General features: G+C 49.3%; 9 protein-coding genes across 9 annotated transcripts; 3 read left to right on the top strand and 6 right to left on the bottom strand.

The window, feature by feature from the left end:
- Positions 1 to 347: 347 nt before the first annotated feature.
- On the top strand, positions 348 to 677 carry N7489_002021 (uncharacterized protein; the record flags this gene model as incomplete). Its single annotated transcript, XM_056707776.1, has 3 exons — positions 348 to 506; positions 563 to 595; positions 651 to 677. 3 exons carry the CDS (start codon positions 348 to 350, stop codon positions 675 to 677), a joined length of 219 nt encoding a protein of 72 aa, XP_056572078.1.
- A 477-nt stretch (positions 678 to 1,154) lies between these two features.
- Positions 1,155 to 2,983, bottom strand: N7489_002022 (Dyp-type peroxidase; the record flags this gene model as incomplete). The annotated part of the gene is made up of 8 exons (XM_056707777.1): positions 1,155 to 1,399; positions 1,453 to 1,821; positions 1,885 to 1,994; positions 2,045 to 2,155; positions 2,213 to 2,305; positions 2,356 to 2,621; positions 2,675 to 2,897; positions 2,946 to 2,983. 8 exons carry the CDS (start codon positions 2,981 to 2,983, stop codon positions 1,155 to 1,157), a joined length of 1,455 nt encoding a protein of 484 aa, XP_056572079.1.
- A 1,400-nt stretch (positions 2,984 to 4,383) lies between these two features.
- N7489_002023 (putative galactose oxidase) lies at positions 4,384 to 6,405 on the top strand (the record flags this gene model as incomplete). Its single annotated transcript, XM_056707778.1, has 1 exon — positions 4,384 to 6,405. One exon carries the CDS (start codon positions 4,384 to 4,386, stop codon positions 6,403 to 6,405), a length of 2,022 nt encoding a protein of 673 aa, XP_056572080.1.
- Positions 6,406 to 7,951: 1,546 nt separating this feature from the next.
- Positions 7,952 to 8,686, top strand: N7489_002024 (uncharacterized protein; the record flags this gene model as incomplete). Its single annotated transcript, XM_056707779.1, has 1 exon — positions 7,952 to 8,686. One exon carries the CDS (start codon positions 7,952 to 7,954, stop codon positions 8,684 to 8,686), a length of 735 nt encoding a protein of 244 aa, XP_056572081.1.
- Positions 8,687 to 9,048: 362 nt separating this feature from the next.
- Positions 9,049 to 10,201, bottom strand: N7489_002025 (uncharacterized protein; the record flags this gene model as incomplete). Its single annotated transcript, XM_056707780.1, has 3 exons — positions 9,049 to 9,831; positions 9,887 to 10,041; positions 10,090 to 10,201. 3 exons carry the CDS (start codon positions 10,199 to 10,201, stop codon positions 9,049 to 9,051), a joined length of 1,050 nt encoding a protein of 349 aa, XP_056572082.1.
- Positions 10,202 to 10,528: 327 nt separating this feature from the next.
- Positions 10,529 to 11,257, bottom strand: N7489_002026 (uncharacterized protein; the record flags this gene model as incomplete). Its single annotated transcript, XM_056707781.1, has 1 exon — positions 10,529 to 11,257. The coding sequence occupies one exon, from the start codon at positions 11,255 to 11,257 to the stop codon at positions 10,529 to 10,531; it is 729 nt and encodes a 242-aa protein (XP_056572083.1).
- A 1,397-nt stretch (positions 11,258 to 12,654) lies between these two features.
- Positions 12,655 to 14,414, bottom strand: N7489_002027 (DUF1996 domain-containing protein; the record flags this gene model as incomplete). Its single annotated transcript, XM_056707782.1, has 3 exons — positions 12,655 to 13,969; positions 14,022 to 14,178; positions 14,240 to 14,414. 3 exons carry the CDS (start codon positions 14,412 to 14,414, stop codon positions 12,655 to 12,657), a joined length of 1,647 nt encoding a protein of 548 aa, XP_056572084.1.
- A 1,874-nt stretch (positions 14,415 to 16,288) lies between these two features.
- N7489_002028 (uncharacterized protein) lies at positions 16,289 to 18,425 on the bottom strand (the record flags this gene model as incomplete). The annotated part of the gene is made up of 3 exons (XM_056707783.1): positions 16,289 to 17,642; positions 17,714 to 17,849; positions 17,948 to 18,425. The coding sequence occupies 3 exons, from the start codon at positions 18,423 to 18,425 to the stop codon at positions 16,289 to 16,291; spliced, it is 1,968 nt and encodes a 655-aa protein (XP_056572085.1).
- Positions 18,426 to 18,786: 361 nt separating this feature from the next.
- Positions 18,787 to 20,722, bottom strand: N7489_002029 (serine/threonine-protein phosphatase 2B catalytic subunit; the record flags this gene model as incomplete). Its single annotated transcript, XM_056707784.1, has 5 exons — positions 18,787 to 18,838; positions 18,901 to 19,820; positions 19,883 to 20,140; positions 20,198 to 20,529; positions 20,605 to 20,722. The coding sequence occupies 5 exons, from the start codon at positions 20,720 to 20,722 to the stop codon at positions 18,787 to 18,789; spliced, it is 1,680 nt and encodes a 559-aa protein (XP_056572086.1).
- Positions 20,723 to 21,653: the final 931 nt, after the last annotated feature.

Here is a 21,653-nt window from a genome sequence, read left to right on the forward strand (position 1 = left end):
CCTGCTTGTCTAAGCTACATTCTAAGAAGAAATATTGTGACCGCTCACATTGCACGGGTTTGATGCACCCGCATTGATACCGATCATTGGTTGGCTGATAGTAAAGACGGTGAAATATTTCAGCTCCTCATGTTAGGTGGTATGCACTTCATGCCTCCAGTCAATATGAAAAGGCACATGATGCAAACAATTCTGTTCTATATTCGAAGCTCCGGAATAGGACACATAGCTGAATGTATTACCGCGTATGATTTGTAACTTTCCCATATAAGAGAGACCTGCCTTCCTCGATCGCACGAAACTACAACCCTCTTGAGTCAATTCCACTCACTACCCAATACCTCAAAATGAAGCTTTCCTCCTTCTTCCTCGGAGCCCTAGCTTGCGCTGTTTCCGGCTCTTATGCTGACTCCCTCGGCCCTAATGCACCTTACTGCGCTCTCGGCGCCGCCTGTGAAAATACTCCGCAGGACTGCTCGGATCTGGGAGCAACTGGAACAGAGTTCGTACGTATTTCACTGCATATTGATGAGATTTGGAATATATCTGACATGACGGACAGACATCGACTCCTATTTACAATGATGCCGGCGAGGTGAGTCCAAATTTGCCTTTTTTGCTTAGAAGACCCAATTGCTCAGATGTATTAGGTTTGCTACCAATGCTGCAAGGGCTAGACGTTGTCGTTACCGGTGTCAGCTCGTTTTTTGAGCGCCACCTCTGGGTTAAGATAGCTGAAGAGAAAATAGAAACACTTTTTTCTTTTCTTTTCTTTTTTTCGTATCCGACAAGATCGTCTTGGGCTGTTCTTGTCTTGTAGCGTATATCCCATCTAGACAAGAAAGTGCTGGTTTCGTAAAATATCTATATGAAATGCATAAACAACGTAGTTGTAGATAGCTTTTTAAGTTTAAACGTAAACCAAGATCCGAGGATCGGTCCGGGACCGCTACTCGGGTCGGCTAAGCAAGGGGTTTTGGTGCACCTAGGTATGTGAACATGTTGCACCAGCATGCCCTTATACTTGACGATATTCTTTCCGATAATTTCATAAAAATTGAATTTGGAAAACTAAAAACAACTAAAAACCCGAAAATTGAGTGCATTCTGATAATCGGCCGGCTAAACCAGAACGATACAACCTTGTCCCTCTACTAGACACCAATAATATCCTTTATACCCGAAATAGAAGGAGCGAAGAAATACTCTCCACCCTCTGCAATGACACAGCGTTCGAGCTTCCACTTCTCCGTCACGCTGGGATCGTCGAACCTCGGCATGTTGATAAAATTCGACTCATCATCATTTTCGGCCCATTGACCGATGATAGGATCAAGCCCAGGCTCTGGCCCGCCGTTCCTGGTCTTCCCGGGAGGGAAAGATGTTTTGTTGGCCCATTCTAGAATATATGTTAGTCAATGCCTATGCCACATGAACCTTCTGGGAGCTTACCATTCTGCACCTGGCGGAATCCGTTGTGAAGGTTACTCTGATAGGACACGAATAGAAGGCCACGATCGTGCGTCGTCACCCCATTCCGTTTCTCTTCATTACTGGTAACCGGCCCAAACGAGATACCGCGACGGATCATGGCATGGGTGTCATCCAAGGTGCCGTCGGGGCGCATGAGTTCAGCTCGAGGACGCACTTTTCGGATGTGCGACGCAAATGGACATTTGTTTTGGTGCTGTATGTCCTGGAAATCGAAGTTGTTCGATGCCAAGAGCTTACGGTCTTCAGCGCTGAGTTGACCATCATCCTCGGGAAGAGCTTTGTCGGTGAGCACATCAGTTGGCGCTGGTTTCTCCTCAAGGGAGATACCTACAATCGACATGTGAGCCCAACCTCTGCACACTGTACTTTAGGAGTGAGAACCAAACTTACCGTTGGGCCATCTTCCCACTAGACGAGAGGACAAAGTGGAAATCACTCCCAATTTCAAGCCGCCTTCATTTGGTAGCTCCGCTTGTGGCCTAATGTTTTTTACCGCCCAACTAGACATTGCGATCAGTATCAATCCTTGCAATGCTTGCCTCTAACTTACTTGGTAAACTCGGGAACCAGCTGCTTCAGCCTGCGGAAGACCATGAAGCTACCATCCTTCGCCCAGTCGGGATGCGATTGAGTATCACCCTCTTCTCCGACGATGATGTAACTGTTGGTTAAACGTTAGTCTCCTATTTCTTTGAATAATCTACCTTCCAAATCTCACCCAGGATGAATGTTGCCAGGGGACAGCTTTTCGGTGTTCTCTGGATCTAATCCCTTGATCAGAGGCTGGGACACACCATCTTTCCATCCGAAGCTGAGACATTATTAGCAGCATCGACATTTATTAAACGGACGTCCACATACTGTTCAATGTCATATTTGTTCAGGACCGCGCCACTCTGAGTGAACAACCATCTCACGGTCTTAGAGAACCTAGGATTAATGCCGTCGGTCATCCAGTTGTTGACAGTGTCCTCTGAACTGGCGGCTAAGGTAAAAACTCCGTCAATCTGTCCCCGTGATCCCTTGAACTCACCCAGCCACTCAGCATCTCTGTCAAGTCCGTCGTGGACCATGTCATGATACATGCCACGTTTGAAGATAGAATCTCCAAGGTCTGTTTTTCCAAGCTAGAGAAATACCAATTAGCTGGTGAACAAGATCTACAACCAATGTAGCGTACTTTCTCGAGGCCAGCGGCAGAAAAGGAAATGTTTGTGCAAATCGTCTCGACCAATTGGCTCCAAAGCCCACACCACTTCGCCTCGTAGAGCCTGCCACGGAGGCGGTGCGCAGTTTCTGCGGTGGTGAGATGCTTCAAAAATACGCCAAGTTCATGTTTGAACTGCTCCACGTCGGTAATCTCAAAGAATAAGAATGTCTCATATTTCTTGGGCAGCCGGGGCCTGGAAGGCTGTCAGTTTAAGCATTCATTTAACTGAGGGTTTACACACCGAATATCACCCTGGATGTTTTTGATGTTTGGTGCCATTTGGAAAGGATAATTCTCGGTATTCCTTTACACAATAACTGAGAAGATGAGTTGAAATTGGGATCTCCTGGGAGTGTCTTTAGGCACCTTTATATCCCACTGTCTCGGTTGAACCCCACAATTTAATGGCAAAAATCGGTCAATATGCTACGTTGCAAAACACGGCTATCAATGTAGTACCATCAGATGGCCGGATGTGCTTATGCATTGCATTCGAACAGCATCTGAACACGGATTCGACAAGTGAATGACGGTGCGTATATGTCTCTGATATTATACGCCCAGACTCCCTATGCAACACACGTGGATATGCAGCAAGCACATCAAGCACAATTTATGCATCCTCCCTGATTGCATCGAGCATAATCGATGTTGCCCTAATGCCGAAACTGATTCATATTCCATGTGATAGACCAATCATAGCCACAATAATAGGGTCAGCGAAATTAGAAAGACGGGAAGTGGCATGCACCATTCTTATGTTCTCATTCTTAGGAAGAACGTGCACAGTACGTGAAAGCATAGGAACTTGATATTCTTGCTATTTAACAAGACAGCGCTGGAGGTCGTATGGACCATGGTTCAGTCTACAGGTAGTGACAAATTATATTCAAGCAATTTCAAAATTTGCACGAGTATCCACCCCCATGTTGCATAAATCTACATTATTCGGGCGGGATCTCATCGATGCCACGGTACCAGATCTATCATTTCTTTGTGCCGGTCTTTCCTCTCGCATTCCCTTGCATAATGCCTCTGCCGCTTTAGGAGGTCCGGGTCATTGGCAAGCATTAGGCGTACGACACTGGGGATGATGCTCCACTATACCTGGCCAGTTACATGACATGAGTAGGGCACAACTTCTGCAATGCTCCAAGGTTACAGTTATTACTTTCTTTTGGGGAGAGATCGGCGTCATTACAGATGCCTGCTCAATGGGGAATAGGCCATCGCCATACCTGCCTACGGAGTAGGTATATGTTGGTAATGCGTCTGACCCACCTCTGAGATCGGTAAATATCCATACAACGGACCGGCCCGTAGAGCGAACTTAATCAATTACCTAGGGCGAATACACCAACGTGCTTACGGGTAAGGCATTTTACTTCCACATTCCACATTCGTAGATAAAAAATTGGGCTGAGCTGAAACGCCTTCGGATCGTCAGAGAAATGAGAAATGTGCTGGAGGCAAGGGCGTGTGAACTGGGACGGACAAATTCCATGAGCAATCTCCCATTATCGAATGTTCTCCTTGCAGAAAGAATCCGATCAAGATTGTTATGATATACATTCAACTAAAACGGACCTTCGTAGTTGGCCTGTGGAGATATAATATTTAAGACTGCCTATGGTTAACCCTCTCTTGAGCCCGAAGTGGCAGAAACGATAACAAGCAAGATGCGCCTCATGTGGCTTACCGGATTATTGCTGCTGGGTCTGGCCCAGGCAGACAACGATAACTCAGTTATCTCGGATAAGCAAGTTACAAACCAAGATCACTCTGCCACCACGGATCCTTATGCTACAACCCAAGCACCACCCCGCGGAGAGAAGCTCAGCCGTCGCAGATGGTCTGTTACCTGCGACAGCAGCCAGCCAGGCAATGAGTGTGAAAAGCTCCTCGATGACGACCTCCAGTCGTTCTGGTTATCAGGAGCCGAGGGGAAAACCCATGAAGTCACCATCGATCTCAGTCGGGCTGAAAACGTTCATGCCATTTCCGTGGTGTCGCGCCAGGATGGCAAGACAGACGGCCAGATCGCCGCCCATCAGGTTTTCGTGAGCAGAGACAAGGATAACTGGGGCGAACCGGTTGCTTACGGGACATGGTATGAAGGCACAGGCGAGAAACTGGCCATCTTCGAGCCTAAGGAAGGTCAATACGTCCGCCTGGTGTCCCTCGGCAGCAATGTGGCTAGTATCTCGGAGCTGAACATCTATGATGGTGCCGACCCCAAAACCGTCCCCAACGGAGGTGTCTGGGGCCCTACCATTGACTTGCCTGTTGTGGCTGTCTCAGGCGCTGTCATCCCTGAAACAAACGAGGTCCTTGTCTGGTCGTCGTGGGCAAAAGACGACTACCTTCACTCTCGTGGGTACACCCTCACGGCCGTCTGGAATATGAACGACAACTCGGTCACCCAGCGCAAGGTCCAAGAGACACACCACGACATGTTCTGCTCTGGCATGTCTTACGACGGCAAGGGTGAATTGCTTGTCACTGGTGGCAACAACGATAAGTCTACTAGCATATTTGATCCAGCCTCCGGCAAGTGGACGGAAGGTAATACCATGATCATTACCCGCGGCTATCAAGCCTCCGCAACCATTGCCGATGGTCGCGTGTTTATCATCGGTGGCTCTTGGAATGGTGGTACGAATTACGACAAAGACGGCGAGATCTACGATCCTGATACCGAAAAATACAGCTTCCTAAAAAATGCTCTAGTGAGGCCCATGTGGACTGACGATCAGGACTCAGGTTATCGGCGCGATAGTCATGGCTGGCTCTTTGGATGGAAGAACGATACTGTGTTCCAGGGCGGACCCAGCAAGAATATGAATTGGTATTATACCCATGGAGATGGCGACCAGAAGCCTGCAGGGACACGCGCCGACGCCAACGATTCTATGTCTGGTAACGCGGTGATGTTCGACGCAGTGAATGGCAAAATCATCACCTTCGGCGGCTCGCCCTCTTACGAAAACTCGTACGCCACCACAGACGCCTATCTCATTGAGATCGACGAGCCAGGCTCTCAACCCAAGGTGACCGCAGCGAAGAATCCCAACGGAGAGGGCATGGCCTACGCCCGCACATTCCACACTTCAGTGGTTCTGCCCGATGGTGGTGTTTTCACTGCCGGTGGACAGTCATATGGCGTCCCATTCAACGACAGCAACGCACATTTGACCCCCGAGTTGTACGACCCTAAGACCAACCAGTTCAACGAACAGCAACCCAACAGTATTGTTCGCGTTTATCACAGCATTTCCCTCCTCCTTCCTGACGGCCGTGTCTTCAACGGTGGCAGTGGTCTGGGTGTCTCGGCCCCTACCAACCATTTCGATGCCCAGATTTACAGCCCCCACTATCTGTTCAATCAAGACGGCTCACTCGCTACCCGTCCCACCATCGACAGCGTGGCTAATAAGAACCTCCGTGCCGGCGACAAGCTCAGCATCAGCGCCAGTATCGATGTCAAAAATGCATCTCTGATCCGTTACGGTACGACCACCCATACTGTCAACACCGATCAGCGCCGCATTTCCTTGGATTCGTGGACCGCGAATGAAGGTTCATACGAGACTACTCTCCCTGGTGATAGTGGTATTCTTCTTCCGGGCCCTTGGATGCTGTTCATCTTGAACGACGACGGTGTCCCGAGCGTCTCTCAGACCATCCACATTCAGGTTTGAGGGCTTTTCAAATTGGTTGCAAGAATATTGCATAGCAGGGCCTTCACCATTCCAATGCATGGATGACTCTCTGATGAGTGATCGTGAAGTGATGCTTGGAGACTGGTTTTTTTTTTTTTTCTTTCATTCTTCTTGGCTTGTATTATCACAGTCTTCGGCGTGAACAGCCGTGCTTGACTCGAATTCCTTCAGTCAATTTTCGTGGGCATGTATCAAAATATCAAAATATCAAAATAGTTAGATAGTAACATGGCATGCTACGTGACATTTTGCACCTATCCCTGAATATAGCGTAGGATAGATACAACGTGCCCTAATATTTTCTCTTGAAAAAGAGATATCAACAAACGTACGTCATTACGTGGTATCACGATTTCCTCCGACAGAGATTTTACTTAATCTAAATAGTTAATCTATATGACACCAGATCGGGCTGATATAAAACTTCCGATCGGCATCGGCATTTTTGGCGTAAATGCCGGTGCGGCAGTCCCCGTGCGCCACTTCAATTTCTGACCGCCTGGCTTACCGCCGGTTTTTAGTTGTTTTCCGGTTACCAGTTCTGTATCAAATGTTGGATTCGCATGTACGAATCATGTAAAATTGGTGTGCTGATTGTATAGAATACTGAAACTGCACAATATATTGCCGGCAGAATACGAACTGCCGTGCGGGGATCGAATGACATGCCAAGGAAAGAGACGGGTCGGAAACGATTCGCTTATGTGACTAGCGCGAACTGAAACCAGTGCCCAGGTGATATTCAGGGACCTGCCATTTTGGACTACTCGCATGGAGATATGTATATACTACGTGGATATATCGTAGACACATAAACTTGGACATGCAGATCTGGACATTTGCCGTCTGTACCTGCATAACCTCGTCCGTATAGGGACACGGGCAGGGGCAGTACTTTGGACATCGCACATGGAATAGATATAGATCAGATAGATCTCAAGGTACCTTGGAAGTTTCAGGGATTCATCCCTGTGAACGATCAAGTCAGGCCCACTTATTCATCCCCGCAAAGTGGATTCGTCCACGGGTCCAAACAATCTTCCGAAATTGGAAGGAACCTTTCACCATATCCATGGATGTGTCCATGTGCCCATGGTACCGGAATTTACCTCTTTGGTGGGTACCATTCTGCTGCTGACGAGTCTTGATATTCGGCCTGCAAGCAGCATATAGACGTGAAATGCCCGATCTTGCGGATATGTTTAGTTATTGGCTCTGTATGGTTCATGGGGAAAAGGGGGGAGAATAATAGGCGCCTAACATATTAATTGCCACTCAAGTGCAATATAGACATACTACCATGTAGTACTTTGTACATCGGTATATAGTACCCCAGGAATGGGTGGCGTCGGAACAGTAAAGTAGTTTGCAGATCATCGTTTGAAATAAACACTTCAGCGTTTCGTCTTTATCAACTTCCAGAGTACAAGGTAGCACTCCATAATGGAATAAGTCTATATAAAGGGCCTTTCCCAACCCGACAGAGGATTTCATTCCACACAACCAATCTTCCCGAACCATCAAAATGAAGTTCTCTCAATCCCTCCTCTTCGCTCTCCCATTCCTCCAATCCGCCGCAGCCCAGGGTGGTGGCATGGTCGGCATCGGCTGGTCCGTCGAGAACGTCCCGGACGAGGGCTTGTCCGAGATTTTCTTCCCAATGGACATCTCCGGCGCTCCGCACGAGGGCGGCTTCTACTTCGCCCAGCAATTCAGCTTCGTCGACCAAGACGACGTGGGCTACACCGGTCTGCAGCCCCGTGAAAACGACCACGGTCTTCCCGTCATCCACGGCGTCTTCTCCAGCTTCCAAAAGGGCACCACCTCCGACGACCCCAACTGTTCCGACGGTGCTGACGGCGGTCCCGGCGTGAGCTGTGCTGTTGAGATCGTCAGCTCTTACGATCACCAGTACCAGCTGCACATCAAGAACACCGAGGGCACCAAATGGGTCGGCACTTTGGTTGATGTTGTCAAGGGAAACAGCACCCAGATCGGCTCTTACACGCTTCCTGCTGGGTCGAAGGGTATTCAGAGCTCCCAGATGGGCTTCGTCGAGTTGTACGGCTGGAACGATAACAAGAAGGAGCACGTGTGCTCCGATGTGCCCAAGCAGTCTGTTATTTTCGGCGCGCCTATCTCGAAGGGCTATGATGGATCCCTGAGTGAGCCTTATGAGTACGGTGACTGTGTTGGTGAATCCCAGTTCGAGACACACAGCCACTCTGATGGCAGCTATTCGGTCACTGTTGGGTGGTAAATGGAGGAACTCTTTCTGCTTCATCGGACATAAATTGAACTTGGACAAGCCTCAAAATCTCCATCTGTCAATTGATTCTCCATGGAGGACATCCATAATTTATTTCTCTTGTTGGATGAAACCACATAACGATGTCTTTATACCCTCAACTACATACAGAGTATGGGTGTACGGGATTAACTCAAACAACCTTTTTAGCAGCTTGAAAGAGATAATACTGGTCAAGTTCAATTCAGTGCGCACTTTTTTCCTATGTAGAATATCTAACTGTCTTATTTTAGAAAATATCTAGGTCTGACTATGAACGGTCCCTCAGAACTCAAGACCGCGAGCCTCAGAACAAACCCTTTATCATCTATTATCTAAAATCGCCTACTCTCAACGGCGGGCTTATTCCCAACAGCAACCTCAATCTTCTCAATAACCTCATCCGTCAACTTCTCCACCACCTCCAAAGCCCGAATATTATCAAGAACCTGCTGCGGTCTCGACGCACCGGTAATCATAGACGAGATATTCGGATTCTTCAAAATCCACGCAAGCGCCAACTGCGCCGTCGAAACCCCAAGCTCCTCAGCAACAGGCTTCAACGCCGCAACCTGGTCCAGCTGACGCTGCCACGTATCATCACCAACCGTCTTACGCAGACTCTTCACATAACCATCTTCGGACTCCGCCAACCGCGACCCAGCCGGAGGCGCAGCAGTATCATTATACTTGCCCGTCAAGACACCGCCCTTCAACGGCGAGAACACCGTCAGCCCGAGTCCGTGTGCCTCATACAGCCAGCGGTACTCCTTCTCCACGCGCTCGCGCACGAGGAGATTATACTGCGGCTGCTCGACGACCGGACCGACGAGGCCGAGTCTGTCGGCGATGCGCCAGGCGTCCGCAATCTCACTGGCTGACCACTCCGACGTGCCCCAGTAGAAGGCCTTGCCGTTGTCGATGAGGTAGTTGAAGCCGCGGACGATCTCTTCCATGGGCGTGTCGCGGTCTGGGCGGTGTGCGTATACCACGTCTACGTATGGCAGTGCTAGACGTTGTAGGGAGAGGTTCATGCCCTCGATGATGTGCTTGCGAGAGAGTCCGTTGTTGTTGAGTGGTTTGTCAGGGTTGGCGCTGTTGGCTTTGCCCCAGTAGATCTGAAAAGGGGTTAGTGGGGGGTAGAGGAACTGGATGGGCAATTGTGTTTCTTACTTTGGTGGAAATGACCAGGTCGTTTTGCTTCCAGCCGAATTTCTTGATCGCCTCTCCGAGCACAATCTCCGATTGTCCGCCTGAGTATACTTCGGCGGTATCGAAGAAGTTGACGCCGGCATCGTACGCAACCTTCATACATTCAAGGGCGGTTTCTGTTATCTGTTAGCTTTGATCAATTCTATTGATAGGGATGGTCGTACCATTCCCGACGTGGCCGCCATATGTGAGCCAGCTGCCCAGCGAGATAACCGAGACTTTCAGTCCGGTCCTACCGAGGAACCGGTACTGCATTTCAGGAAGAGCATCAGACATTGTGAACTGTGTAGAATCAAGATAAATCCAAGGAAGTGGGGAGTGAATTTCCAAGGGAGAAGACTTTATATATGTTTTGTAGGTAGACGGGCCGATGCGGGGTTAAGACACGGAATCCACCTCGTGTTTCCCCAATTGGGACCCCGAGAGGTTAGACCTTCCGTCTTTTAGGCTAATTACATCTGGAGCCCTAGGAATTGGTGACAATGACCTCAACAGTATGCTTCAATTAATGTTTACTACACATTACTTAGTTCTTTCAATTATCCCCCTTACTTTCAATAACATCAACGTTGCCCTCGTCAAACCTAATTGGAATACAGGTACTCATCGAGTTAGGTACTCACATCCAGTTGGATTAGCACCAGGCCAGTCGGGGTAGACTGGTGTCTGCGCCGGAGAGGCACATTGACAAAGATTGGCTTCCAGAGGTATATCCGAGCAAACGCCCACGGGCTTGGTGGCGCAGTACTCATTGATCGACACAGAGGTCGTCATACCCCGTGGACAGTAGCTGTACGGCATACAGAAGGTGTCATATTTCGACGAGCCTGGTAATAAGGTCATGCTGTACCATTGATTTGTGGCACAGGAGCAGGAGACACCTGCAAGAAGCGAGCACATCCAAAAGTTAGCCTCGACGCTCGAGTTTTTACCTCGTGGGGAAATGAATAAGAACGAAGACATATATAATGAATCATCAAACTCACCCCTGATCACAGTCGATTCTCCTCCCACCAACGTGCCCTGGTAGATGGTCGATGTCGAATACGGAATAGCCCCATTCGAGCACTTGGTGGTGATCCAGGGCTCGCTGAGAGGGAAACAGCTCGATTGCTCCATGCAATGATCTGGATGCCAAACCGACGGGAAGGATCCCTGTGGGCACTCGAGCGGAGGCTCCTGGCTGAAGCAGTACGAAATTGGGGTTCCCATTGTACAGTCTGTCGTGTAGACGGCAGTCTGTCCATCTGAGCACAAGAGCTCGGGGCCTTGGGTGATCACTGCCGGAGCTGCAGCCGTGGTGATCGAGCCGGTTTGTTGAGGAATAGCCATTGTGGCCGAGAGGAAGCACGCGAGAAAGAAATAGACTCGGAGGGGTCCCATTGTGATATTTTTCAAGTTAATCAAACAGGCATAGAAGAACTTGATATGAGAATTGCACTAGTGTGGTGTGTAGCAGCAGCTGTAATTGAGTAAGAAACAACTTCTCTTCGGAGCGTAGAGCTGGATCTTGTTTTATATTGTCGTAGATCCAGCAGGGTAGCCCGATCTGGGCTCTTGAGGTTCGAGGCTCACTCAGCTTGGCTGATCAAAACTACCACGGTAAAGTAACAGTGATAGATTTGCTGGCACGTCAGAGACAGTGAAGCTCAGCTCATACTACCTCGCCACTGCATGCAACCCTTTGATAGATAGCGTTCACTAGGTCGAGAACGCCTTTTCCAAATACCTCGGCCTAGCTAGGCATAATCTTATAAAAATAGCAGCGTACCCCTCGTCAACAAGGCAGGGGATCCTTATTCGGGAAGTCCATGACACAGAAAACGCTTTCGCAGTGACGGGGTCAGTGGTTACCGATGTCACTTCAGTGGCCAAGTATAACAAGGTCTTGAAATGGCACTGGAGCAGAGAATGGGTTTCCATGTTGCGCGATTTAAGTGTGCTACACGGACAAGTGGTCGGGGGGAGATAAACCGACGCAAGATACATAGTTGGTATCGTTGCGACGCTGACTTGACTTATCTTGGGCGAAGAGGCTGGATAGATGATTGCGAATATTCTCGTTCTTTGTCACCTTCTAGACCATCCGTTTTTGTTCTGTCTTGGAATTGGTGGTCTCGCCGCTCTTGTCGGGGCTCGTCATGTCCCATCTGTCCCACAAGGTTGTCGCACGGAATATGTACAGCATGGCTTTTGCCAACAGAGCTAAAGTAGGCTGGTCTTTGTTTTGTATGGAGATACTGAGACACCTGTTGGAAGGTTGAGTTGAAATGAAACATTGGAAAATGGTTAAAATGCGAAAGGTGGGAGCTCAACTGAGACCTACGTTGTACATTGCTGAGACCTGGAGATAACCAAAATGGTGGACAGGGATGGAATGCAGGCAACTCGCAAAGAAGCTTGCATGTTATACCTCGATTTATCTCGATTTACAGAGAGATTATTATCGACCAATGCGATTCAATTGTGTACCAGCCAGGACTATTTAAAACTTTATCACGAGAACGACAGTATGGTCAATGTACACCCTCCCCGACTGACTGGAGGATGTCCAATCAGAACAAAATAAATGTACATGAATCAAAAGGCTCCCAGGGTACAATCCAGCAAGTTCAAGATCCAACTTGATGTAGAAGCATAGGGTATATCCTCTCGGTCAAGGTGACGGAGAGGAGATGCGCTGCGTACTTTGCGCATGGGGTTCAAGGCACCCACAGAGGTTGTTAAACCTAGTTGTGCATGCGACCGTGACGGTGGTGAAGATGTCTACGGGCATGGCCAGCAGCCTGCACCGGTTCCACAGGTTCCGGGGCAGTGTCCTTCACATAGGAAACGGCCGTGGAGGTCTCCATAATGGTGCTGCGGGTAGTGGAGACAGTTCGCACGGCGCCAGAGCTAGTCGAGTAATTGTTACCCTTTCCATCACAAAGGACGACAACATCGCGTTCGAGATAGATGATCTCTTCGGTGAAAGGATCAACAACCGTAGATGTGACAGGAGTCGGGGTTGGCGAGGGTGTCGAAGTGGGGGTGGAAGTGGTAGTAGCTTGGGAAGTGCTGGTAGCCTGGGAAGTGCTAGTAGCCAGGGAAGTGCTAGTAGCCTGGGAAGTGCTAGTAGCCTGGGCAGTGCTCGTAGCCTCGGCAGTGCTAGTCGCACGAGCCAAGGTATTGGGATCAACCGAGATCTCAGGAATAGAAGGAATAGTAGGAATAGAGATACTGGAAACCAGGGTGTTGGGGTCGATCGAAATACCACCAAGGGAAATAGTGGGAAGCGAAATCCCATTGTCGGTGGTGGTGGGCTTCGGCTTCATCGAGGCAGGCTCAGGACCCCACTCGACAGGCATGCCGCCAGGCAATCCGCCGTGGTGCATTTCACAGTTCTCGTCCTTGATCTCGGATGGGATGGGGAACTGGCATTGACGCTGCTCATTTTCAGTCTGAATGTCGAAGACTTTGCACTCCTCAATAACACCGCTGTCACTGGTGCAGGTGTCAATGGCCTCCTGCAGCACATCCGTTTCCCAGGCCTGCATGAAATCACCGTGGTATCCGAATCCAGTGGGGTCACCGTTGGCCAGCGCGAAGTATCCGTCGTAGTCCTTGAATGCGTAGGTGTCCCAAATAGTCTCGTAGAAGAGCGATACCAGGCGAGTTTCGAAACCCTCGGGGCAAGTACCATCCATAACAAGCGACGGGTATGCGACGTGGGACTTGTGGTCAGGGGAGTCGGCATCCTTGCCATTCCAGCAGGACGGGAACATCAACTCGATACGGATTCCATCGGTACAATGCTCATCGAGGAAAGCCTTGTCGGGCAAGAAGTGGCGGTGGAGGGAGTCTTCAGCGGCAGTCTTGTAGTTCAGACAGTTGAAGCCAATGGCCTTCTGGCGCAGAGCAGCCTGCGAGGCCTGGTCACCACTCCACTCGGACTTGGGAGGGTCGGGAACTGGCCAGCTGAAGTTGCGCAGGAAGGGGTCACCCGCCAGCATGCGGAAGTCATCAGGGAAGGCCTTGATGTTCTCTCCATAGAGAAGATAGTAGCTAGCCGAGCGATGTTAGTAGAGCTCCACCACGAAAGCCAAATCAGACTTACGCAAGCATGCCTCCAACCTCATCAACTACCTGGGCACTGCCATTGGTGTGCATGAAGTACAAAGCGGGAGCCCAGTAAGCAGACTTGTCCTGGGTCACTGCGCACGAGGTGCAATCACCGCTGAGGAGCGAGCTCTGATCCGAGCTCATGCCAAAGCCTAACCACAGGTCAGCACATCCGTAGGTTACAATCGCAGCTTTGGGACAATGCGCGCTTACTTCCACCTCCATGGACCGCGTGAGCGTGACCTGAGATCTCACCCGGCTCCACAATGGGGTCCAGTCGGGCGAGACCAGATCTTCCACGGCAAGGAAGACGCCAAAAAGCATTCGTATAGCTTGGGAACAGCGCGAAGCAGGCCATAACAACGGCGGTTAGTTTAAGGTCCTGCATGTTGCGATGGTTGAGCCGCGTCCACGGGCTCGATTGGAAAAATAATATAAAGAATGAATGATCTCAGGGACACAATTGTAAATGACAGACTCGCCTACCGAATCAATCGGTTATAGCGTGGAGAAAGGAGTGCGAGAGATAAAGTGGACTAAGCAATATGTTAGGATGTAAAGTCAAGGCATTAAGCACAGCCCCATGCGGATTCAAGTATTCCATGCCAATCGTCATCTTATATCCCTTCCAGTACAAGGGTAGAGGAATGATCCCTTGCTTGGCTGGACACACCACTTCCGAGGGATCGAGAAAAGAAGGTAGCAAGGTATGCGACTTACCCGATCTGACGCGTTTCTCCTGACGTCAGTAAACAAAGATGATTTCTGGCGATTTGACAATGTCTGTTGCGATCCCTGATGCGCCCATTTTATCAGCCTCAACTCTATTCATTTCTTTCGATAAAACGCCCCCTAAAACCCTTAAAAACCCTTAAAAACTCTCAAAAAAGCACTTACTTGGATTCCAAGTATAGAAACGAGCGAAATAGTAAAAGAGCGACAAGAATAATGAGTGACTGACCCTGAGATAGGGCAAAAAGAGGAAGACGCAAGTAAGAGAGGGGAACAAAGGGAACAAAGGAGCGGACACGGGGATCAAGTACTTCAAAGAAAAGTTAGAAAACCGCCCAAGACCCTCAATAATGAGGCGCCAATCCCCCCTTAACGAGTTAGTGCTTGGAGAGGGGGCCTGAGTTTAATGAGCCGGCCAATCCCTTGATATATGGGATATTAGATATGGAGTATATACCTAGGTACTATTAGAATATACTCTTCCCCTGTCTATGTCCCTACTATGATACGATCGGATTTCCGGGAAACGGACCCTTTTTTTTAATATGGAAATATGGAATGTTAGAACACGAGGGAAAGGGGAAAAGAGAGGGGTCAGAATATTTTAATATCCTAATATTCTCCATCCCGTATATCCCGTGTGTTCCGACTGAAACGAACGGGCGCGTTCCTGGGCTAAATCACTAGCGTCTTGGAGAACCCCACGTTGAACAGGTGGATTGGCTGGAAGGGGAGATGAAACGACCCCGTAAAATTATACAAAATTATACAAAATTATATAAAATTATATAAAACTCTATAAATACCCCTATTTGGTCGGGAAATTTGACATTCAATAGTTCAATATAAAATTACATGTAATCATTCTCCATATACTCCGTACTCCATACGGATATATATGGTTAACTAGTTTAATGGTCAGACTACCCCAGACGATAACCGTTTGAGGTTTAAGGGAAATATCATTCCAATGCCATGTCCCGATCCTATAACCCGTAATGTCTCAGATCTCACACTGAAACGATGGACGAAACGAAGCTTTTTAGTATTAGTTACAGGCTCCGTAGTTCACCGGCACTTCGCTATTCGATATATATTCTAATAATAAAGTCCTCTACTCCGTAGTTACTTATGGACACATTTTATTATTAGATCTGCTGTGGGGATAGCAGTCTGGGAAATCCTACTAGGATTCCAGAATATATATCGAGTATGTTCCGGTTCCCACCTGGACATGAATGTTTGTTAGTGTCTGAGTAAGTAGACAAAAGATTTCCAAGGTTCCAAATTATCCTTTTGCGGGATACCTACTGAAAGCGTAGTAGAGTAGAAAGTGAAGATTCATTCAATGATTCTGATGGTCTTTCCTAATCGGGACCCTCGCATCGGAAAATCGGAAAGCGGCAGATGGCAACATTGGCGCTAATAACGAATATCATACAGATCAGAGTAGATTTCGAAGTTCTAGGGGTCTATCCTAAGAAGGCAATACATATACAGTACACTGTGTTCCATGTTGTACAACGCAGATTACACTTTCACCTCCTCGAATGCCTTTCTGGCTCTCGCAACGCACTCTCGTGCACGGGACTCAGATACATCCTCGACAACCTTACCGCCATCCCGCACAATACCGCGAAGAGCAGATTCAGTGTCCAGCAGCGATGTGCGTCCTTCCTCGCGGACCTCCTCCTCCCAGAAAGTACGGGCGACATCCCACCTCTTCTGCTGACGACGCAGAGAGTAAATCAACCCCACGGCGGCAAGGGTACATGACTCGTACACTCCGGCCGACGGAATAGCCACATACGTCAGAGCGGAGAGAGCAGAAGTCAGAGTCGTGGTGGACACGCTGAAAAGCACCAGACTCTGGGCGAGGGCTTGAAGGGATGGCACAGTGCTGGTGAGGAGCTTGGTACGAAGGTCGGGGATCTGCGTTGGCCAGGGAGGCATGACAGAATCCTTGGTGGAGTCAGGACTTGAAGATGAAGGCTCTTCCAACAGGCCGGCTTGCTGGTACTTGCCCACGGTCCAGATGACCTCCTGTTCCGCCCGGCGAAGGAATTTCTTTTCCAAGATCTCAGATGTAATCATGCTGACATCGTCGACGCGCCAGAAGAGTCTCCACCACGCAAGACCACGCCAGCGTGGGCTGGCCAGTCCTTCCTCGAGGGCACTGCGGAGCTCCGAGTGAGCACGCTCGGCCCAGCCAGTCACGGCCCGGTCCAAGTCGGACCGAACCTCTCCAGGGGTTAGGCCGACGGTTTGATCATGGAGCGCCTTGGCGTCTCTGATGATTACACTAGCGTCGGCTGCGTCGATAAGGGACTCCACTAGAGGGACCAATGCCGGATTCAACGCGTTTCCAGTGGATGCTTCCGTGGAAGTTGCAAGCCAATCAATGAGAGGTTGCACGCCACTGCCATTCCACCCACGTTCGTAGTCAGAGGCATTGTGGACGGATTCACGGAATTTATCCAGTGCTGTGCTGGCACGGTCAACATCTACTAGGGACACCCGCTCGTTTGTGGATTTTTGGTCTGCCACTGCAAGTTCAATGGCCCCACGCACTGAAGAGGCCTCGTTCTTCAGGTCTGACCGACCTATCATTGTGCTGTACGACAGCAGGCCATCCACTCCACGTCCGCATACGATCGTGCGGTGCACGGGATACCGAACAACATTATGCCGACCGGAGTGAGAGGTCTGAATGGTAACCGTGGGGACGAGGAAGGTGTCGGCGTGCAACGTAGGGGCGTGGTTGTCCGGCTCAGAGCCTAGGGTGCTGACTAGGATCTCTAAGTTGCCTTTCCTCAGGATAGGCGATGGCACTGATATCGTCGGTAGCAAGTCATTGGGGATAGATTGTGAGATTTCGCCATATCTGTAGAATACATCCTTCAAATCAGTTCTGGTCATGGAGGTTCAACACGCAGGTAGCAGACTCGTTCATACCTAATCAACAGTCCGCGGGAAGAATCGGCATCATATGAGTCGAGAATGTCTTCCCAGGTTTCTCGCGGTGACAATGGGTCGGCAAGTAGTAGTCGGACAAGTTTGCGTGCAGAGGCCGCATCATTCAATCCAAGAACTAGGGTCCAAATCGAGAAATCAGTGCCATTATTTCTTCGAAGGGCAAGATCCATTGCCGAAGAGAGGAATAGCCTGATCGTATAACCAGAAACTCACCAGCTACTCTAATAAGAGGCGTTTCAGACTCCAATCCCCGCAGTGCAAATTGCAGCCGACTCAGATTCACCTGTTCCAAGGCAGCATCCTTCACTCCCTCGAGGGCGGCATGCAGCTCCTTGAACCGCGGCGGCACGCTCTTCGCAGTGATAACAGAGGATGTGGTAAATGTCCGTGGAGCTGAGCTTGTGATGGTGTTTTGAGCTCTGGCGACCCGTCGAGATGTGTCGGCTTTCTCGATGCTGCGACTGGTGTTGGCGCGCGTGGACAAGGTTCGTCGCCAGATCGCGCACGAGGGGCAGTAAAATACAGCACTGCTATCCAGTGGACGCGACAGGCTCTTTGCAAGCGCGCTGCGCAATCTTGGAGCCATTGAGGCGCGGCGAAGCGAGGTTGTAGAGGGTGTAGTTATCGCGATGGCACTTTCGGTGGATGAACTTGGTTGAGCGGAAGTGAACGCGGGAACATGGCTTGGCATTCCATCACGGGCTTTATCGTCTTATTTTACATCTCAGACCATCAGATAAATTGGTTGAAATGAGATTGGCCATTATGTTAATATTTACAATCGAGTGAACCCCTCTCCCTACTATAATTTCAGATCTGGCTACAAAACGTGGGGAAAAAGCACACATGTTTAAATGAACTGTCCTATTTATCGCTAGAATTGTGAATTCACAGGTTAAATTGCCAGGCGAGGGGTAGGATCAAGCAGATAGATAGGGTATCGTATCGATCGTGTCGGGACAAAAGGCGTGTGCGCTGGAGGATAGGAAGAAGAAATGCATAGATCGTGTCATAATATCAACTCGGTCAAATCATAGTTTAATCAGACATCCTTAGGAGGATGGATCCCTCTGTCGAGAACGGGGGCGACCTGAGCCAGCAGACCTGGTGATTTCGATTAGTATGTGAAATGGGATGGTGGCAAACTCTCTCAAGCGAACACTTACATGCTGATCCGTCGAGCAACTGTGGCGAGTCCGGCATCGTTGGCAGCCTCATGTTCAGCCCGCTCCAGGGCGATACGACGACTCTCCTCGCTCTTTGCGATAACTTCTTCCTGGGTAGGAGGCATGTGCTCATTTTGGATATCAACCTTCCGGGCATCCTCGAAGTTGTGAATAGCCTGCTTGATACCTTCCGCACCCAGCATCAGGGTTCCAGCAGGAAGACGACCGCCAGCCGCCGTCTTCAGCTCAGTGACACTCTCGGACTGTTCGCGGAGAACCTGGAAGACACGAGAGAGGCGACCAATGGCAAGAATTTTGTTTTTGATGGCACGTCGCTTGAACTCGGTGGATTCAGGGTCCATCGACGGAGACGTGATTGAATCCTTATCCATGCTTTCACTAGCAGAGACGGGTGTGGGGGCCTCGTCCTCCAACTCTTCCTTCGAGCAGGTGTTGAGAATGGCGATGAGCATATCCGTAATTTTCTCACCAACAAATGGCAAAGACCAAGTGAAAACATCCATGAAGTTGGGAAGCCAATATGGGTGGGGGGTGCAGTTGAATTGGCGGATGTTCATCACATTGTTCTCATATTTGAGGACAGCCGCCTTGTTGTTGTAAACATCCAGGTAGTTGGGCGCGCTGAAAATAGTCATAACACTAGGGAAGCCGGTGGTTCGTGTCTTTCTGTACATGCGATATCCGGCATCCTGAGCCTCATGTGCTCTGATGACGGAGAGCAAATTGTTCTTCTCCAAAAACGCGCATGCCGCGGGATAAGAGAAAAAGTAGGAGCAACCGCGGACACTGTTATGAATAAAGAAATCGCCTGTCTTTTCTTGACCAAATTCCTCCAGAGGGTCGGCCCAAAGGATATCGCACATGAGCCCGTGTGTTGGAGGTTCGCGGAAACGATCAATCTATGTCTTGTAAGCTGTCTGCGAACACTATCATTCAAAATGTGCATAGGGAAGGTACATACAGCCTTGATATCCTCGAGGGTATGCAGCTCGGGGCTGAGACCACCGTGAATGCAGAGGAACTGTTTGTTCATAACCGCCGCCAGCGGCAGCGCACAGAAGGATTCCAGGCATGCCTCGTAGATCCGTTCACTATATTTGTGCTTACACTCCAACTTGAAGGTGAAGTAGTCTGTCAAGTGGCGACATTCGTGATTACCCCGCAGCAACCAAAGTGAATCGGGATACCAGATCTTCAATGCCCAGAGATAGAGGACGCACTGCAGAGACAAAGGGTTAGAGTAGTTCTATATTCGAGGGAACTCGGAATGACCCACCTCAATACTGAAATAACCACGGTCCACATAGTCGCCCAAAAAGAGATACCTCGTTTCTGAAGGGTCACCGCCAACCTCGAACAGCTTCATCAAATCGTAGTACTGGCCGTGAACATCGCCACACACTGTAATGGGCGCATCCATTTCGAGCAAATTTGGCTCAGCCTTCAAAACCTGCGTACCAGCGTGGATGATCCATAGTGCCTGTTCTTCTGAAAGACGACCTTCACGATAGAGGTGTTGCTTGAGGTACTGGAGATTGGGCTTGGAGGGATCCTCTGACGACCAAAACATATCATCCGGAGGATAGCTGAGAGCCGGCGCTTGGACCTCTAAGGTTACGAAAGGAAGTTAGCGATCCGGTTACCAGATCTTGCGAAAGCGATCGAGACCACTGCGGCATTTACCTTTGACCACCCTCTCCATTGTTGACACCTGCGTGTTGTCCTCCATCGTGTGTAATGTGAAATCGATCTCCGGGACCGGCTGTTTGTCGGTCACGGCGCGTGCTATAGCCCGATCCATTCTGGCAGAGACTGAAACGTAATTTGGTTTTTGAGTTCGGAGTAAGGGGGAGTGGGATGGAGAGAAGCGCGGAGTTGTGGCGGGGGTGAGGTGAACGCGGGATAGAGCTCCCACGACGAAGAAGAGTATAAGATTGATAGAACTCAGATCAAGTCGAAGTTTTGAAACCGAAAAAGGAGAACCGAGCCCAGAATGTAAAATGCTGGGGGTTGTGTGTTTTGGGGGGAAACGTGAAGTTGGGAAAAAGAGAAACAAATTGGATAAGCGGCTTCTGGGCCGTCCTTAGATTGGTGGGTCTCACACCAACCTTGATCGTAACTGTATCTGAGATTTTGACTGATTTTGATTTTTCTTTCTGGGGGAAGACAGTTATTGAGATCCGGGGATGACACGAGAGACCAGAATTACCAAGTTCAGCCTCATGTCAACGTGATTGACCCCGTGCCTAAGGCAACAACGGCTTTTACCCCACGCTATCAGATTCATTTCGATCCCAAATTTGGATTATTTCAACCTTTTCATCTAAACAGTGTGGGAATTTAATATTGCGAATAACTATTCAATTTTTGGCCTCGGCTTCGAGTTTTCATCTGAAGTTGCGATTAGCGTTTATTGCGCTTAGCCCCAATTTGCCTAGACCGCTGGTATATGCACGGCTGATGGTCTGCATGGGAAATTCTTCAAAGCTGCACCTATTGCTCTTTAATATTACCTGCTGTCTCGGTAAAATGGACTAATTCTACTACAATACTACAAAGCTCAAGATAAGCTTAAATGTGTAGAGTCTAGGCCCGAGGCACTGATTGGTTGTGATTACTGGTGACACTTAAAGGATAGAGAAACCTTGGAATATTCCCGACGGTCCAACTAATCTCAGTGTACAACAAGAGGCAGACTCAATGACTTGACCAGTGTCGCCTGCAACCTGACC

This window comes from Penicillium chrysogenum (assembly GCF_028827035.1).
Source record: "Penicillium chrysogenum strain IBT 35668 chromosome Unknown utg000001l_segment0_segment0, whole genome shotgun sequence".
NCBI lineage: Eukaryota > Fungi > Ascomycota > Eurotiomycetes > Eurotiales > Aspergillaceae > Penicillium > Penicillium chrysogenum.